We start from the raw sequence: 17,485 nt of genomic DNA, 5'->3' as shown, positions 1-17,485 counted from the left end.
TCAAAGTTATAAAGAACAAAATCTTATCTCATAAAAGAAATCAAAATCAAATAAATTATACCTTGTCATACTACCTTTAGTGTCCACAATCTTATCTCATGACGCAAATTATTTTGTCACAATCTCATCCTATGAATATCATCACCCAAAATAAAATTATAATAAACTTTTATATAGTTATACTATCTTAATAATAACTTATAAAAAAACTAAATGTCTCAATAAAAAAAATACTTAAATCGCAACAAATATTATAATAGTAAGTACCGAATGGATCTTTATCACTATATGTTTTAATGACTTAGCATAACTTATGATGTATGGCCAAAGACTAAATACATAGTAATTATTTATAATAGATAAAATAAAATCAACTCAATTAGAATTATGTATACTAAATTTAACTGTAGAATTATGTATACTAAATTTTGTATTATCCGATAATCACATTTTAGTTGACTATTTATTTCTTCCGTTTAATTTCAGACCGTAGCATAACTTGATATATATGGCTAAAGACTAAATGAGTTGTTAATATTGAAAAGAATAAATATCTTACTTCCCACCACATACACGTATAAAAAGTAAATTGCCACTTAAAATAACGATAATATTTTATGCATCTTATTTGTTTTTAATAATATGAAATTTACACTACTCTTATATTTAGAAGTTATACAAACTTTATAAGTTAGATTTAATTTTACATATATATATATAATTTCATCTTATTCCGTAATTTATACAACTCTTTAGTAGTATTATTTAATTAATTAGAGACTAATTAAAATATGTGAACTGAAAACTTTAATTGAGTAATTATAGGATGAAAATTGTAAACATTACATATTTGTGTTGTCGTTTAGCTTGTGAATTAATTCAGAAAAAAATATTACAATAAAGGATTAAATTGCAATTTTAACCTAAATAAATGGAAAGCAAACTAAACTCTATAGTACAATTCTAATTTTAATCCAAATATAAGGCCAATTAACATATACTACTACTTTTATAATTAAATTGTAAAAAATGAAAAATATATATGAAGTATATACTAAATCCAATAAATTAATAGTCCAAATTAAATCTAACTTTTAAGACACAATAATACCTAATTTAGGACTATATTCAATTAAAAAGAAAATCAATCAATGGAGTATAAAATTTTCCAAAAATCCAACTCAATAAAAACCTAAATAAGCCCTACCAACCCTACGATAAAAGTTGCGCCTCCCTATTCTCCATCTCTCTCCCAATCACGCCTCTCTCTTCCTCTCCTGCGCCTCCACACTCTCTCTCAATTGGCCTCACCACCTCCCTCTCTCTGCCAATCGACGCCGCCACGCCCACCACCGTGCTCGCCGGGTTTCCTTCCATCCTGCTTAACTGTCTGTTTGGTCGGCCATGGTATCGCCGGATGGCTCTTGCAGAGTTGCAGTTCCTGCACCGCCGCTGCTGCCTCCGTCTCTTCCGCCGGATGGTTCTCTTCCAGCCGCCGCTGCTACCTACGTCCCTTCCGCCATCGCCGCTGCCTCCGTCCCTTCTGCCGCCGTTGCCTTTACTTTCCGGCCATGCATCTCCGGCGCTGGCCTCATCCCCGATGAAGTATCTTTTTCATGTTTCAGAATATAGAATTTAAAACCAATATTAAGTTATTCAAAGTTTCAGAAATGTATAAATTGAAAGATTCTACATAGATTTTTGCTAATTTGATATGTTTGTTCCTTTGCCAAAGCCATTGCCGGAGTTCTCGCCGGAGCCATCACCGGATTCCAAGCAGAACCATCCCTATTTTGCAATCAGAAAATTAGAAAATTAGTCCATGATACATAAATGTAGATTCAACTAATGGCAGGCTCTATTTAAAAGTGTTTCAAAACTTTCTCAAGAAACTAGAATTTTATTGAACAATACTCAAAATAAAATAAAGAAATAAAAGTCACTTCATCTCTCCATTTTCCCTCCAAAAAGGGCATCATTGTCTTTTCACCAAACTGGCACTTTAGATTATGATAGATTATGATAAATTGTCAAATAAATTACGAAAGATAATTAACCAATGGTCGGTCCCATACCTTCTAAAAATTAAATTATAAATTTGAAATAAATTCATAATTTTCTCAATTTTCTCATTCATTTCGTTTACAATGAAATACGTGATAATGTGGTAGCGAGTATAAGCACGTGAAAATGTTATAGCTAATGGCTATGTTATGAAAGTTACCCATCTTCATTAGGATGATACATGTTTATATGGTGAGTGACATGCTTAAAATCGGTTATTAAATTAAGATGGATGGTTAAATTGCGAACTACATTTGTTATAATTCCTTTTATAGAAAATGCAGTACAGACAAGATTTAACATATTATCATGTAATTTTCTTTTTTATCTCTTATATTGAGCTAATTTTATTTTTTAGTCAATAGAGCACATAAATCTGAATTTTTAAAATTTAATCTTGAGTATAAATTTTGTTCACCAATAATTTTATTCTATGAGGTTTAGTGGTAGTATGTAATTTGTAATTAATGTGTAAAAAATCGATATCTTTCCAATTATATTCCTAGGCGTTTCTTACTTTCTTAGTAATTAGCAGTAATGGGATGAAAACGTCATTCCTTTTTTTTATTTGCTTGATATAATGGAATAAGAAAAAAATAAAATAAAAACGCAAAGTAATTATCATTTGATTCTTATCGTCGTTCAATTTCATCTTCATTCCATTCTATATATCAAGGACCTTATTGTTGGATTTTAGTCGTCTAAAGCAAATGCCAATAATATGATATGAAAGTTTACAACCACAAATTCTATACTATATTTATATTTATTGAAATAAGAGTACTATTTGTTAGAAACTGAATGCTTCGAAACTACGGATTCGATTTTAAAATCGAACATAAAATGAGATGAATCATTGATTTACATTTATGATGAGCATTTCATCCTTTTACACAAAGAGGGTAATGGTCAAAATAATGTAATGCTTAAAATGGAAAAAAAATTGCAGAAATTATGGAAAAGCCCACGCCTCGATGGAATCATGGCTAGACCATTTTTGGTCAAGCTTCCAAACATGAAGTTCAATTATCAGCTTCATATAATCACGTTTTACAGCTCTATTTATTTTATTTATGTTGCAGGAACTAGGATGGGACAAAATGATATGCTGACAGCTAATAGCCTAATACAATATGATGAATACAAATGATCAACTGGTGTCCTCGACAGGTTCTAATTTATTTATTTCTTTGCCTAATTTTGTCTTTGGATGATTAATTAATCCCAATTTTGAGGCCAAGTTTTCTCTTTCGAGTAAACTTAGGTACAAATTTTAAGTTGTTTGACTATGTAAAGAAAGGTGATGGAAAAAAATTGAGTGATAATGACACTGAGATCGAATATGAAGGAACTTTCTCGTAAAGAACGAGCAAGCAATTGTTATTATCTTCAATGGTAGATTATGAAGGAACTTTCTCGTAGAGAACGAGCAAGCAATTGTTATTATCTTCAATGGTAGATTTTCCTAACGTGTGTTTCCAGTCAAATTTTTTGTTCTTAATCGAAACATTTGTACGACACCTTAGATAATTTTTTGGTGTTAGAATATTGTTCGATGAACAGTTTCATTCAATTTGTTCCAATTCAGTGTCTTTATAAGACAAAGTAGAGTAAATGCCACGAACATTGAGATAAAACTGAGTAAAAAGCCTTAAACGACATGACATAATTAAGTAAAACTAACAATTTTTCAAATTACACCACAAATGTGTATTGTCACATCACATAGATAATGATGTCTAACTTCGGCTATTATGTTAAATTTTCGAAAATTTGTTTACGTGACATCGAAAATTTTCGGATTACACAATGATGTCATCGAAAATTTGTTTACGTGACATTTATTCTCACCAATAATACTACTACATTGGATATGTAATGTGGATTACAATAATGATGAGACATTTTTAAGTGAACACCACAATCAATAGGACAAAATCTACTTTCAGCTTATATAGACTAAAGGCTCATTTTGGTCCTTAATATATTGTGATTTTTTATTTTGGTCTAAAACATTATCTTTTGAATTATTCGGTCTCTTAAAAATAAAAACGGGTCACATTTGGTCCATTTTGGATGGTTCCGTCAAATTTGACGAAAATTCCCCTCTCCAGCATCTCCGCCGCCAAGCTCCGCCATACCATCACCTTCGGTCCTCTTCCTCCCTCTTTCTATCTTTGTCATGTCCTTCTCTCGCTCTTTTCTTCTCAATTAGAAGTTCCAAATTGAAACACGGCCTTCTCGGTGTCATCCCCCTCTGCCTCAGAATCGATTTCGCGGCACCCTCATTTCTCCTCGGACATGCCGTCTTCCGACTACCGGTGTTATGCCGCTGCTGCTCACCGCCATGTCATCGTCTCGCCTCCTCTCCCTCTCCCTCACCCTCGACCCCTCCATCGACCACCTCCCCCTCGCCGTTGTCCAGGCACCCTCCGCTACGGCTGCCTCCCCCCGCAGCAGTTCCACCTCCTCCTCTCAAATCGTGGCTGCGGCAACATCAGAAGGCGTCGTCGCTAATTTTGTCGGAGATGAAATCGATCGGATACACCCCCGGTTGCGGCACCTGCGATTACCTATTTCTAACTCTTTCGAAAATCGGTCAATTTGGGGAAGCGGTGGAGGTGTTGAAAGGGATGGGGAGGGCGGAATGTGTCCCCGATTGCGACAGCTACGGGGGATTGATTGCTGAGTTGAGCGAGGCGAGGAAGGTGGACGACGTGGCGGAGGTGGTGAGGGAGATGATGTAAGGAGGGGGTGAGGCTGAGGGAAGAGACGGTGACGACGGTGGGTGAGGCTGAGGGATGACGGAAGGTGGACGCCGTGGCGTAGGTGGTGAGGGAGGTTTGGGTTTAGGGTTTCCGTCAAATTTGACGGAACCATCCAAAATGGACCAAATGTGACCCGTTTTTATTTGTGAGAGACCGAATAATTTAAAAGATAATGTTTTTTATCAAAATAAAAAAATCGCAATATGTAAAAGATCAAAATGGACCTTAGTCGCTTATATATCAAGATTAATACTTCATTAGTGTAGTATGTTGGCCTAATAGTTAATATCTAATTAGATCAAATGTGTCACATGCGAATTCACCTTTCCACGAGCTTTAAAGTTATATTCATCTATTAATAAAAAAGGACCAGTACTTCAGCATTGTGCAACAGTAATAGAGCTAGCAGCTTAAATTTCATCACATATATAGAAATTATACGTTATACTATAAATTTTATTTGCTTTAATTTTTCACTAATTGTCCCTCTTAAAACTCTTAAATTTTGCCTATATATATTTTTGCCCCTCTTTGTATTAATTTTTAGCTCCGTCCCTAGGTTAGCATGATTACTCTAGAAGTACTATTCGATTTTTACAATAAATGATAGTATGTTGGGATAGTTACAAACAAGATTAGTATGATGAGTTCAAAGAATTTGTGTCTAGCATCCGAAATCGTAAATTTTTAATTGCTCAATATATTTAATATGGACATTCAATATTTCATGAAATCATTAAAATAATGAATTTAATGATCTCAGTCTTAATGACAAAATATAATAAATTACAAATAAAACCAAATATAAAAAATAATTCCAACTTAAACTATACAAAGTCTTTCGCTACTGTTTTATCTTTATTTGTTTACTTTTATTACTATGTCTAAATATGGTAATTCAGATTCACTTATATCATCATTATTGGTAATGGTTAACTCTTGATTAAATAGAAATTCTAACAACCAGTCTTCTTGAAGATTAAAGTAGACAAATTTCAAAGAAGTGATATAAACTATTCTCATTAACTTCTAATATCAGACAAGACAACAATATAAATATAATAATAATTAACCTAACAAACATGTTAACATGATAGGTGGGACTTAAATAAGAAGCTTCTCAAATCCCTACTTTCAATTGGTTGAGCTAAAAAGAATGTCTTACCATCATCATGAAAGTAGAATAATTCATGCAACTCCAACGATAAAGATAATATAACCCACTCCGAATACTTTAATTTATAGTTCAATATGTAAAATTTAATATAGAATATATAAATAAATGTTTTAATGAAGTCAATTAAGTCATTTCAATATATGACACGCACGCTATATTTCTCATGTATATCCACCACTGAGCCAAAAATTGTCACTAGAATCCAAAAAGAGTTTTAAAATTAAAATTATGGAGCGTATAAATTTTATCATTTTCAAAAGTAGAGGTCATAACTTTTATACCTTTCATAAATATTCCATTCAATTAAAGTTCTGTAATTTTGTCATTTAAATCAGAAATTTTGATTAATTTCTGAATAAATTTGCTATTATTCTAAATTATGGTAGTTAAATAGTTATATATGTGGTGACGATATAATGAAAAAATATATAAAAATCACAACAAATTTCATCATAATTTAATCGTACGAAAATATTTGAAAACTATAGTTTAAGTTGCTACTCCGTACTTATTATTAACTAGAAGTAAATCAAAATTATAATTTAAATTATAATGTTTTAAAGTACTCCTAATATTTAGTACTTTAAATCTTAATGTTTAAAAGATAAAAGTCAAATATAAGCCCATCAAAATACTGGTCGGTACATACATCTTATATAAAAAAGACAATCAAGAATATTATAAAAGAAATACGTCATCATATAAGATATGGTGATGGTCACGTATAAGATTATATTCGTTCTCGAATTAATTTTAAAAATCAAACAAGATACCAAATCTTAGTTATCCATTTTTATAATATAGTGGATAAAATAAATCAAACAAATGATACGCTTCAATTTTAGATCATTTTACTTCATTTTGTACGAACTTCATTGCAGAAAGATATAACTAAAATGATCTTAAAATGAATTATGTGTTGTCTAATATGAATCATATTTTAGTTCTGACATTTGGCATTAAGAATAAAATCTGCTTATATCACAACCCTTTTCTTGAAAATATCAGGAATTTCATGAGACTAAGACATGTCCATCCATCTATGCTAAGAGCATCCACAATGACAATAGCTCAGTCATAGCCCAACTATAGTCTAGCCACAAACTCCTCCTGCCACATCATCAGCACTAAAAACTCCTCCTGCCACATCATCAGGACAAGCAATAGGCTAGCCATAGGCTAGCCACAATAAACAAAATTATAAAAATAACAATCACCCAAAATACGGAATTTAACTTACGACACAGATACGGGAAAATGTAATAAATTTATTTAAATAAAAAAGGTACATTAAAAAAAATTACATAATTAAAAAAAACTAACGTCGTGCAGTCCTCCGCGCCCAAAACTCTTCAATTAAATCATTTTGGAGTCGAATATGAGCTTCCACTTGGCGCATGTCGTTGGCCCAACTAGTCAGTTGTACACCTTCATCTTCGACAATCATGTTGTGCATGATAATACAGGCGTACACTATATCAGCAATGCAGTCGACATGCCACAAACGCGTTGGACCCCTAATTGTCGCCCATCGAGACTGGAGCACACCAAATGCGCGCTCCACGTCCTTGCTCGCCGACTCCTGCCGTTCCGCAAAGTAGGCCTTCCTCTCATCTGATGTGCACCTGATCGTCTTCATAAAGACGGGCCACCTAGGGTATATCTCATCCGCCAAGTAGTAGCCCATATCATGCTGGTTCCCGTTGGCGATAAAACTGATGGCCGGACCGACGCGTGACACTGCTCGTTGAAAAGGGGCGACGAGTTGAGGATGTTGAGGTCGTTGTTCGACCCGGCTACCCCAAAATATGCATGCCAAATCCACAGCCGGTAATCAGCTACGGCCTCGAGGATCATCGTGGGATTCTTTCCCTTGTAGCCGGTCGTGTAGAACTCTTTCCAGGCAGCAGGGCAGTTCTTCCACTCCCAATGCATACAATCTATACTTCCTAACATACCAGGGAACCCATGCTTCTCCCCGTGCATCTGCATCAGCTCCTGGCAGTCTTCGGGGTAGGGCTTCAAAGGTACTGATCACGGAATATTTCAACCATGCCCTGACAGAAATACTTCATACATTCAAGGGCAGTCGTCTCACCAATGTGGAGGTACTCGTCCCACATGTCTGCCGCGTCTCCGTAGGCCAACTGCCTGATTGCCGCAGTGCACTTTTGAATAGGTGTGTGGTCGGGTCTGCCAGCCGCATTGTGCCTGAAGCGGAAACACATATATCGACGCTCCAAAGCGTCAACAATACACATAAACAGGGCCTTGCTCATCCTAAAACGCCACCTGAAAAGGTTGGCGTTGAACCGCGGCTCCGGTGCGAAGTAGTCTTCATATAGCCGCTGATATGCAGCTACGTGATATCGCTCAATCACTGCTCGGCGGTGGACAACGGGTCGAGGTCAAGGTACCGGCAGCTGTAAGGCCCTTTGTATCAGCCGGTTTATCTCACGGGACGTATAGGCCTCCAACTCTTCGTTCATTCGTCGTTCGTACTCCTCAGCATCCCCACCACTACCACCACTACTACCACCCGCGCTACTCATTTCACGTTGTTGCTCTTGTACAGAAATTAAGATAGAGAGAAAACTTGTTAAAACAAGTGGTGCGAATGAAAATGACGTGCAAATCGCGTATATATAGTGTTTCGAAAATTAAATAAAAAAATAAAAAAATCGGCTGGCCGATCGCTTGCCGATCGGGAGCCTGCAATGGCGGCCAGCCGATCGGCGAGCGCATCGGCTAGCGCTCGAGAATCGGCGTACGCTCGCCGATTTTCTCGCCGATTTGGCGCTGGCCGGCTGCAATGGTTCGGCGAGCGGACCGGCCAGCGCCGGGAATCGGCTAGCCGGTCCGCTCGCCGCCACTGTGGATGCTCTAAGAGCACGTTCCAAATATCTATAGTTTCTTTTTAGTTTGTTTTGAATTAAAATGTTACCTTTATTTTTGTGAAAAAAAACATGCATGTCTTTTTACTGATTAAAAAATTCAATTACTCCTATTATTTTTTCTGAACTCTGCTATCGAATAATTCTACCTAAAGTTCCATATCATTTAAAAATGTGGTTATTTTGAATGAAATATAGAAAGCAATGGACAACATCTACTAAACCATTAAACTTATACTATGATAGTAATGTACAGTTGAATATATGCTACTTTATTAATTACAATTAATCACATCAATGCCTAATTAAATTGTGAGTATTTAGCATACCTATACATATTTTTATCCCGTTTAATTGTAAGACTATGAAGTCGTTGGAAAAAAAAATTTCGCCTAGTCCATAATAGCATGCAAGAGGTAGATTGAAACAAAAATTCAAGCACAACTAAGATCAACTAAAATTTCTCATGCATTGGTTGATAATTCTAGAATTTAATTTAGCATTGATCAAATCAAGTCGGCAATGTACGTTAAAGTAACATGTTCTTTTTTTCTCAAAATAAAAAGAGATTGTAACAATTGCAAAGGTGTGATGAAGATGATACCCAATTAAATATACTCTATATAAAAAAGTAGTGGTGTATTGAAATAAAAAATTTTCCACCTATAAATACACACCCTTTCTACTACGCTACACCATTCATGTAAATGCTTGAAAACGACCAAAACTCATGAGAGAGAGAGTAGAGAAGGAAACTGTAAAGCTCAGGAGGGATAGCACCATGGCTAGCTAACGAGCACTTCTTCGAGTATGTCATAGCGCTATCCATCCTGAGTTTCACGGTTCCTTCTACCTACAAGCTTCGTCGTCCTCATCCAAGTTATTTTTTACAGTATATAAGTTTTCTTTGTTGGATGAAATTAATAATTCTTGTTTTATATATTTTGTGTCTAGTTTGTTTAATTGCAGGCTTTTAGTGATGATTGTGGGAGTGCCCATGTTGGCAACTTGAGTCCAGACAAGAGAGGAGAGCCCTTTTCCACGTTTCTCGCACTTTCCTTTTCTCTTTCGATTAATTTCCCAAAAATCAAACAAAAATTAGCCTCTCTCTCTTCTTTTTCTTACCTAAATGCGTGTGTTGTTGATAGCACGGACGACCAAGATTCAACCATCGATATATTTATTTGCAAGAATGAGATTACAGATCAAAAAAATAAATGATTTAATTAGTTAATTTATGCTTTCATTATAACGTTGGAAAAATTGTTTGAGAAAGTTCTCATCAATTTTTTTGCCCTAATAGATCTCCGTTTATGTTGATTTTTCTTCTCAAGTTTGATGAATAATTACCATTTACCAACACATTGATACAACCATATAATTTGTCCCTAATTTTTGTATGGATTTTTGTTTTTCTAAATTGTATAGAGTCACGGTCACCGATCTGCATAAGCCACGGATTTGAAATTATAAATTTAAATAATGCATTATAATATAATTCCTTACATCCGCAACTATTGTCATAATCTAACAAATAAGGAGTAGTACTCGTACTTATAAAAAGTATAATGCGATAAAAGAATCCTATTGTACATGTATAAAAATAAGTATATACAAAAATGTGTAGATAGCAAGAAACTCATGATTGCCTTTGTTTTATGATTTATCACACCCTCTTGTACTATCTACTAACTGAGATATGCATGTTCTTGATCATCATGAGTTGGGGATTTTTGTACATGTATCCATAAATTCCTTGCAGAGAAATTAAATTTCTCCTTTCCTTTATATAGACAAGTGCATTAATTGTATGCAGAAATTTGAGGAATATATGATGAGAAAGAAAATGATTTTGCTGGTGAGGCATTCATTTGATGAGAGTTAATGCAGTGGTCAGCCATTTCCTTCTGTACAGAGAGAGAATTTAAAGAGTTATGGGCTAGGGTTTATATTGTTACTCCTTTTGACTTAAATTCTTTGCAGGCTTTTTACAATGGCCCCATCAATTTCTATAGCTGTGGATGTTGACTCCCTTCTCTTATTTATTTCTCATCTTCCTACTTGCACCACCAACCTCTATTTAAATTTAAATGTGTTTCTTCATTTTTAATTTATATTTACAATTGTGTTTATTCATATCAAATCAAGACTACTTTTTTAATTGTACTTGCATAGTTGTATATATTTTTAGATAATGTTACACTTGATGCATGCATGTGGGAGATAGGAGACCAGGGAGAATGGGGGGACGCCTAAAAAATGCCACTTGTAACATGGAGATTGGTTATGAATATATATTTTAGAGAAAAGACAACACTTTAGGGCACAACTAAACCAATACTCCTGTTTTAATTTGCAGGCGACATCTAAAATTTGTGTTACTATAATGAGGATTGATTTTGCAAATCTTACAAGTTGGTGTACAACGTGATTCCACGTATAAATACTGCTCTCTTTCTCTGTTGGCGAATAAGAGTCTCGTTTTTTTCATTTTAGTTTGTCCATGAATAAGAGTCTCGGTTCACTTTTACTATAAATTATAATAGAGTCTCACATTCCACTAACTCATTCCACTCACATTTCATTTAAAACTAATATACATATAAATGAGACTTATATTCCACTAACTTTTCTCACCCACTTTTTTATTATTTCTTAAAACCAGTGCCGCCAAGAAATGAGACTCCTAATAGCGGACGGGAGGAATACTGCATACTACTATACAACTGGGTATAGAGGTGTGATTCGTTGCTAACTTTTTAAAGTCGCTAACTCTATTAACTCATCAATGCAGTGTATTAAAAATAATAGCGCGATGACATTGAAATGTCAACATAAATTCAGTTGATATTTTAATACACTGTGTTGACATTGATATTTAAAATGTCAACACAAATTTATTTTAATGTGATCGTGTTGACATATTTTTAACACATTGATAAGTTAACAAATTAAATATCAATGTCAATACAAATTTATATAAATGTGATTGTGTTGATATTTTTAACATATTGTATTGATAAGTTAGCAAGTTAAATTAAGAATGAGTAACTAATGCACCACAATGGGTATATCTGTATATGTGTCGCGGCCGCATCGTCAGTGGCAGACGCAGGTGGAGGAGGTGAGGGGCTTAAGAGCATCCACAATGGCGGACGTCGGACCGGCGTGCTGAACGTCCGCGCGGGACGTCCGCCATTAGGCAGCATGCATACGGATACGGACGTCCCCTGCGGACATCGGAGTTCCGCAGCTTTCCGGGACGTCCGTCGGGACGTCCGCCATTGTGTTAACACGACGGACGTCCCGATTTTTTATTGTTTTTTTGTGGATGTCCGTCGAGATGTCCTTGGGGATGTCCGTCATTCTGTAGTGGGATGTCCTTATGACGTGGCAATGCAGTGGGATGTCCTTATAACGTGGCAGGAGGTGTTTTTGGGAAGTCCGTCGAGATGTCCGCCGGGACATCCGTCCCATTGTGGATGCCCTAAGCCCCTCCCAAACCATTTTTTTTTAATAAATTTCTACTGCAAAATTTTTTTAAAAATTTCGAACCTATAGTTAGCCCTCGCCAAGTTAATAGCTTTGATGCCTAAATTATTAGAGGTTTAATGGAAAAGAGGGGCTGAAAATTAAAATTACAGATTAAAACTTCACAACAATGGCGCTGAGTTGAGAAGAGGAAGACGATAATTAATTAAGAGCCATTAAACTTAAATGAATAAAATAATAAAAATAGAAAAAGTCTATGCCTACTGCCCTACTCCCTATTTAAACGGCACGTGTTAGACGTGTTAGGTTTACAAATAATAATAAAAGTGTCACCCATTTTAAAGTTATTAAATAACACTTTTAAATATTGATTCCTAAATTTTACCTAATGCTTTTATCACTAAAAGTAATTAATTAAAAACTTAAAAGGATTTGTCTTTGTCCAGCCCTACCCCATTCAAAGTTTTCCAAACGGCGGAACCAAAAAAATGAAACTTCTCCCACAAATTCCAAACGGGAATTACTAGTCTTCTTCACAACTTTCATTGGTAAAGTAAGGTCAGTTTTTTCTTTTCTTTTGTCATAGTTTACACAATCACAATGTGTTAGATACTTTAGATTCATAACTTTTATTTACATAGTATTTTGTGATTTATTAAACTATTTTACTAAATTGCTAATACAGAAGATGAAACGTTATTTTAAGAAGAACCAAAGTGGTGGTTCTTCATCTTCTTCAAATGCTAGAATTGTTGAATCAGTAGAAAATCAGTCTGCAATAGAAGTTAAATTGGATTGGAATGATATTGATGTTGATCCAAGAAAACGAAAGTCAATAGAGGCTTTTGATGTTGCTATTCGGGATAGAGTACAGAGAGAATATTTGGTTAAAGGTCCTTGCCAACCAATTGGGAATACATATCCGAAAAAGAAATATGGTATTCAAGAAAGAAGTTTTCAAGATGCTTGGTTTACAAAATTTCCATGGTTAGAGTATAGTGCATCAAAAAATGCAGCCTTTTGCTTTTGGTGCTATCTTTTCAAGCAATCGGATAAAGGAGGTCGATATGCAGAAGATGCTTTTACAAAGACAGGCTTTAACAATTGGAAAAATGCAGTAGAAAAATTTAATCAACATGTTGGGGCTGCAAATAGTTGTCACAATAATGCTTGGATTCAGTTTGAAGCTTTTCAAGATCAAAGACACGGTGTGGCAAATGTATTTTGATCAAATACTCGTAAGGCGGAAGTTGCATATCGTGTTTGGTTGACTGCTTCATTGGAAGTGACTTGTTTTCTTTTAAAACAGGGATTGCCTTTTCGTGGACACGATGAATCAAGTAGTTCTTCAAATCTAGGTAATTTTCTTGAGTTGCTTCAATGACTTAGTCAACATAATGGCGATGTTTCCAAAGTGTTGGTACAAATGCTCCTGCTAATAATCAGATGATTTCTCCACGAATTCAAAAGGAATTAGCAAATGCTTGTGTTTCAGAAGTCACACTTGCCATAGTCAAAGATATTGGGGATAGAGTTTTCACTATCTTGGTTGATGAGGCTCGAGATGTTTCATTGAAGGAACAAATGAGTGTTGTTTTAAGATACGTGAATAGTGAAGGATATGTGATTGAGCGATTTCTTGGGGGCGTACATGTAACTGACACTTGTTCTCATTCTTTGGATCAAGAAACTACTTTGGTAAGACCAGGAGACACTCGTTGGGGCTCACATTACTCTACATTGCTTCGTTTATGCTCTATGTGGCCCGTGGTTGAGAAGGTGTTGGAAATTGTTAGAGATGATGCCACTATCCTTGATAATAGAAGTACTACTGAAGGCTTGATCGAAAGGATGGATAATTATGAGTTTGTTTTTACTTTGCACTTGATGAAACACTTACTAGGAACTACAAATGAATTGTCTCATACCCTACAACGGAAAGATCAAAACATTGTACAAGGTATATCATTGATCCAAAGTGTGAAACATCAATTGCAAAGTTTTAGGGAGGATGGATGGGAAGCCTTGTTAGACCAAACAAATAGATTTTGTGAGTTGCACAATATTTCACAAGTTAATATGGAGGACATCATACCACGCCCTGGTCGAAAAAAGCATGGAGCAGAGTTGATCACAAACTTACATCATTATCAGGTAATCTAATATTTTTATTCATGTTTTTATCGATATATTTACTTGTCATTAACTTATTGTGGCTGCAATATTAAGGTTGTTGATTTAATTATTCAAGAGATGAATAATCGGTTTTCTGAAGCTAGCACCGACTTGCTAAAATGCATAGTGTGTCTTGATCCAAGAAATTCTTTCTCTGAATTCAATGAGCATCAAGTCATTCATATTGCTACTTTATATCCCGAGGACTTCTCTGCGAGCGAATGTTTACCTCTTCCACGGCAAGTTAGTAATTTTATTGCTAATGTACAGTGTGATCCTCAATTTATTGCGCTTAGTGATTTGGGAAGTTTTGCTATGACAATGGTCAAAACTAAGAAGCATTTAGTTTTTCTATTGGCCTATCGGATTATTGAGCTGACCTTGATTTTACCTGTTGCTACTGCTTCTATTGAGAGAGCATTTTCTGCAATGAAAACTATCAAGACTGATTTACGAAATCCAATGGGAAACGAGTGGATGAATGACGTCTAGTTGTGTATATTGAGAAGGATATTTTTTCAACGATTGATAACGAGCCTATCCTGCAGCGTTTTCAATCGATGAAAACACGTAGAATTCAGTTGCCGCTGCTTTAGCAAACTGTATTATTCTTTTTTTGTCAAACTTGTTTTGGATTAATTTTATGTATTAGATATTTATGCATTTTTAGAATTTTTATTATTGTTTTTTATAATATATATATATAGGGGTGCATTATAATGATAACTCCAATTTCCGTAATAACCCTATAACTAAATCTGGACCACACATTTTTAAAATCACGTGGTCTAGATTCAAACTTATATTTCCTTCATAAAAAAGGCGCAGAGGGTAAATATGTCATTTCGCTTATTTAATTTCTGAATTTCGCTCATGATAAAATTTACGTATCCAAATTTCGCTCATTTAAATACGTAAAATCTTATTTAAGTATCATTTTGTCAGTCAAAAGTATCATTTTATCAACTCAGAGTATCATTCTATCCGGCAAAACTATCATTCTATGCAATAAACCTAACATATATCATTTTATCATTTTATCAGTCAGTCAAAAGTATCATTTTATCAACTCAGAGTATCATTCTATCCGGCAAAACTATCATTCTATGCAATAAACCTAACATATATCATTTTATCATTTTATCAGTCAAAAGTATCATTTTATCAACTCAGAGTATCATTCTATCCGGAAAAACTATCATTCTATGCAATAAACCTAACATATATCATTTTATCAGTCAAAAGTATCATTTTATCAACTCAGAGTATCATTCTATCCGGCAAAACTATCATTCTATGCAATAAACCTAACATATATCATTTTATCATTTTATCAGTCAAAAGTATCATTTTATCAACTCAGTGTATCATTCTATCCGGCAAAACTATCATTCTATGCAATAAACCTAACATATATCATTTTATCATTTTATCAGTCAAAAGTATCATTTTATCAACTCAGAGTATCATTCTATCCGGCAAAACTATCATTCTATGCAATAAACCTAACATATATCCTTTTATCAGTCAAAAGTATCATTTTATCAACTCAGAGTATCATTCTATCCGGCAAAACTATCATTCTATGCAATAAACCTAACATATATCATTTTATCAGTCAAAAGTATCATTTTATCAACTCGGAGTATCATTCTATCTGACAAAACTATCATTCTATGCAATAAACCTAACATATATCATTTTATCATTTTACGTGATATTTGGCGAAATTCAGAAATAAAATGAGGAAAATGACATATTTACCCTCGCGCTTTTTTTTATGAAGTAAATCTAAGTTTGAATCTCAACCACAAGATTAGAAAATATGTGTGGTTCAGATTTGGTTATAGGGTTATTACGATATTCTGGGGTTATCATATGATCACAACTCTATATATATATATATATATATATATGTGTGTGTGTGTGTGTGTATGTGTGTGTGTGTGTGTGTGTGTGTGTGTGTGTGTGTGTGCGCGCCAAGATTTTTTAGTGAAGCCCCTGCCAAAAAGTTATCTCTCCCATTAATATAAATATATACTATTTTTTCTCTCCATCTAACACACAAAACATCTCCTAAAATCTCGTGTTATTCTTCAACTATGTCATTGCAGCAAAAAAGGTGATTCACTCTTCAACTATGTCATCTTCTATGGGATGGAGGAGGAGGGAGTAAGGGCATGAATAACGCAAGGGGCCGGGCCGCAAATCGCGAGTCCCGGCCCGTCACAAGCGTTGCATGGAGGAGAGTCACGGCCTGGGCCGGTCCCGGGCCGCATTTGCGGCCCGGTGACGCTCCCGGGGTCCGGCCCGGCCTAGGGTTAGCGTGATACGGGACGGGCCGCAAACCCCCAAAAAAATTATTTTTCTTTTTTTTTATTTTTTTTGTCTATTTTTACCCATTTTTTCCACATTCTTCCACCAATTTCTCCATTTCTATCCTCTAAATTATTTCACTATTTTTTCTAGGAATTGTAATTTTTATTTTCTAGGGCTTAATAAAAAAAAATTCTAGGATTTATAATATTTTGTCTAGGATTTGTAATTTTCTTTTCTAGGATTTGTAATTTTCTTTTTTCGACTGAACAATGTATTTTCCCGGCTTGAATTGTTCAACGCATTGCATTTACGAGTAAAATATGTTGAAGTTGTGAATAATGTCATTTATTAGTTGCGGCCCGGGTTGCGGCCTGCAGGGTTAGAGCAGTTGGGGCCTGGGCCGCAACTCTAGAGGAATGATGACGTGGAAGGGACTTGGGGCCGGAACTGGGGACGGGGTTATTCATGCTCTAAGATTTAATAGAATTATTAATATCAAATGATAAGGGTGATCGCATGGTACAACCTGTGACACGGTAGTGACTACATCAAAAAGTAGGGGTGTGCATTCGGGTTTCGGTTCGGTTTTTTGCCAA

General features: G+C 35.0%; 2 protein-coding genes across 2 annotated transcripts; both read left to right on the top strand.

Annotated features, from left to right (window-relative positions):
* The first annotated feature begins 13,083 nt into the window (after window positions 1–13,083).
* Window positions 13,084–13,623, top strand: LOC121760697. Its single transcript, XM_042156330.1, has one exon. It carries the CDS (start codon window positions 13,084–13,086, stop codon window positions 13,621–13,623), a length of 540 nt encoding a protein of 179 aa, XP_042012264.1.
* A 218-nt stretch (window positions 13,624–13,841) lies between these two features.
* On the top strand, window positions 13,842–15,062 carry LOC121760696. Its single transcript, XM_042156328.1, has 2 exons — window positions 13,842–14,549; window positions 14,625–15,062. The coding sequence occupies exons 1-2, from the start codon at window positions 13,842–13,844 to the stop codon at window positions 15,060–15,062; spliced, it is 1,146 nt and encodes a 381-aa protein (XP_042012262.1).
* Window positions 15,063–17,485: the final 2,423 nt, after the last annotated feature.

Source organism: Salvia splendens, chromosome 13 (assembly GCF_004379255.2).
Source record: "Salvia splendens isolate huo1 chromosome 13, SspV2, whole genome shotgun sequence".
In the NCBI taxonomy this organism is placed as follows: Eukaryota; Viridiplantae; Streptophyta; class Magnoliopsida; order Lamiales; family Lamiaceae; genus Salvia; species Salvia splendens.
The sequence above is the reverse complement of the archived record's forward strand: the minus strand, read 5'-3'. Positions and strand labels throughout refer to the sequence as shown.

What these genes read in the sequence shown, in the direction of transcription:
- LOC121760697 (XM_042156330.1), top strand. Translation starts at nt 13,084, where the DNA reads ATGAAACGTTATTTTAAGAAGAACCAAAGTGGTGGTTCTTCATCTTCT.
- LOC121760696 (XM_042156328.1), top strand. Translation starts at nt 13,842, where the DNA reads ATGATTTCTCCACGAATTCAAAAGGAATTAGCAAATGCTTGTGTTTCA. An exon ending in CAAACTTACATCATTATCAG is followed by an intron (nt 14,550 to 14,624) that starts GTAATCTAATAT and finishes TGCAATATTAAG; the next exon opens with GTTGTTGATTTAATTATTCA.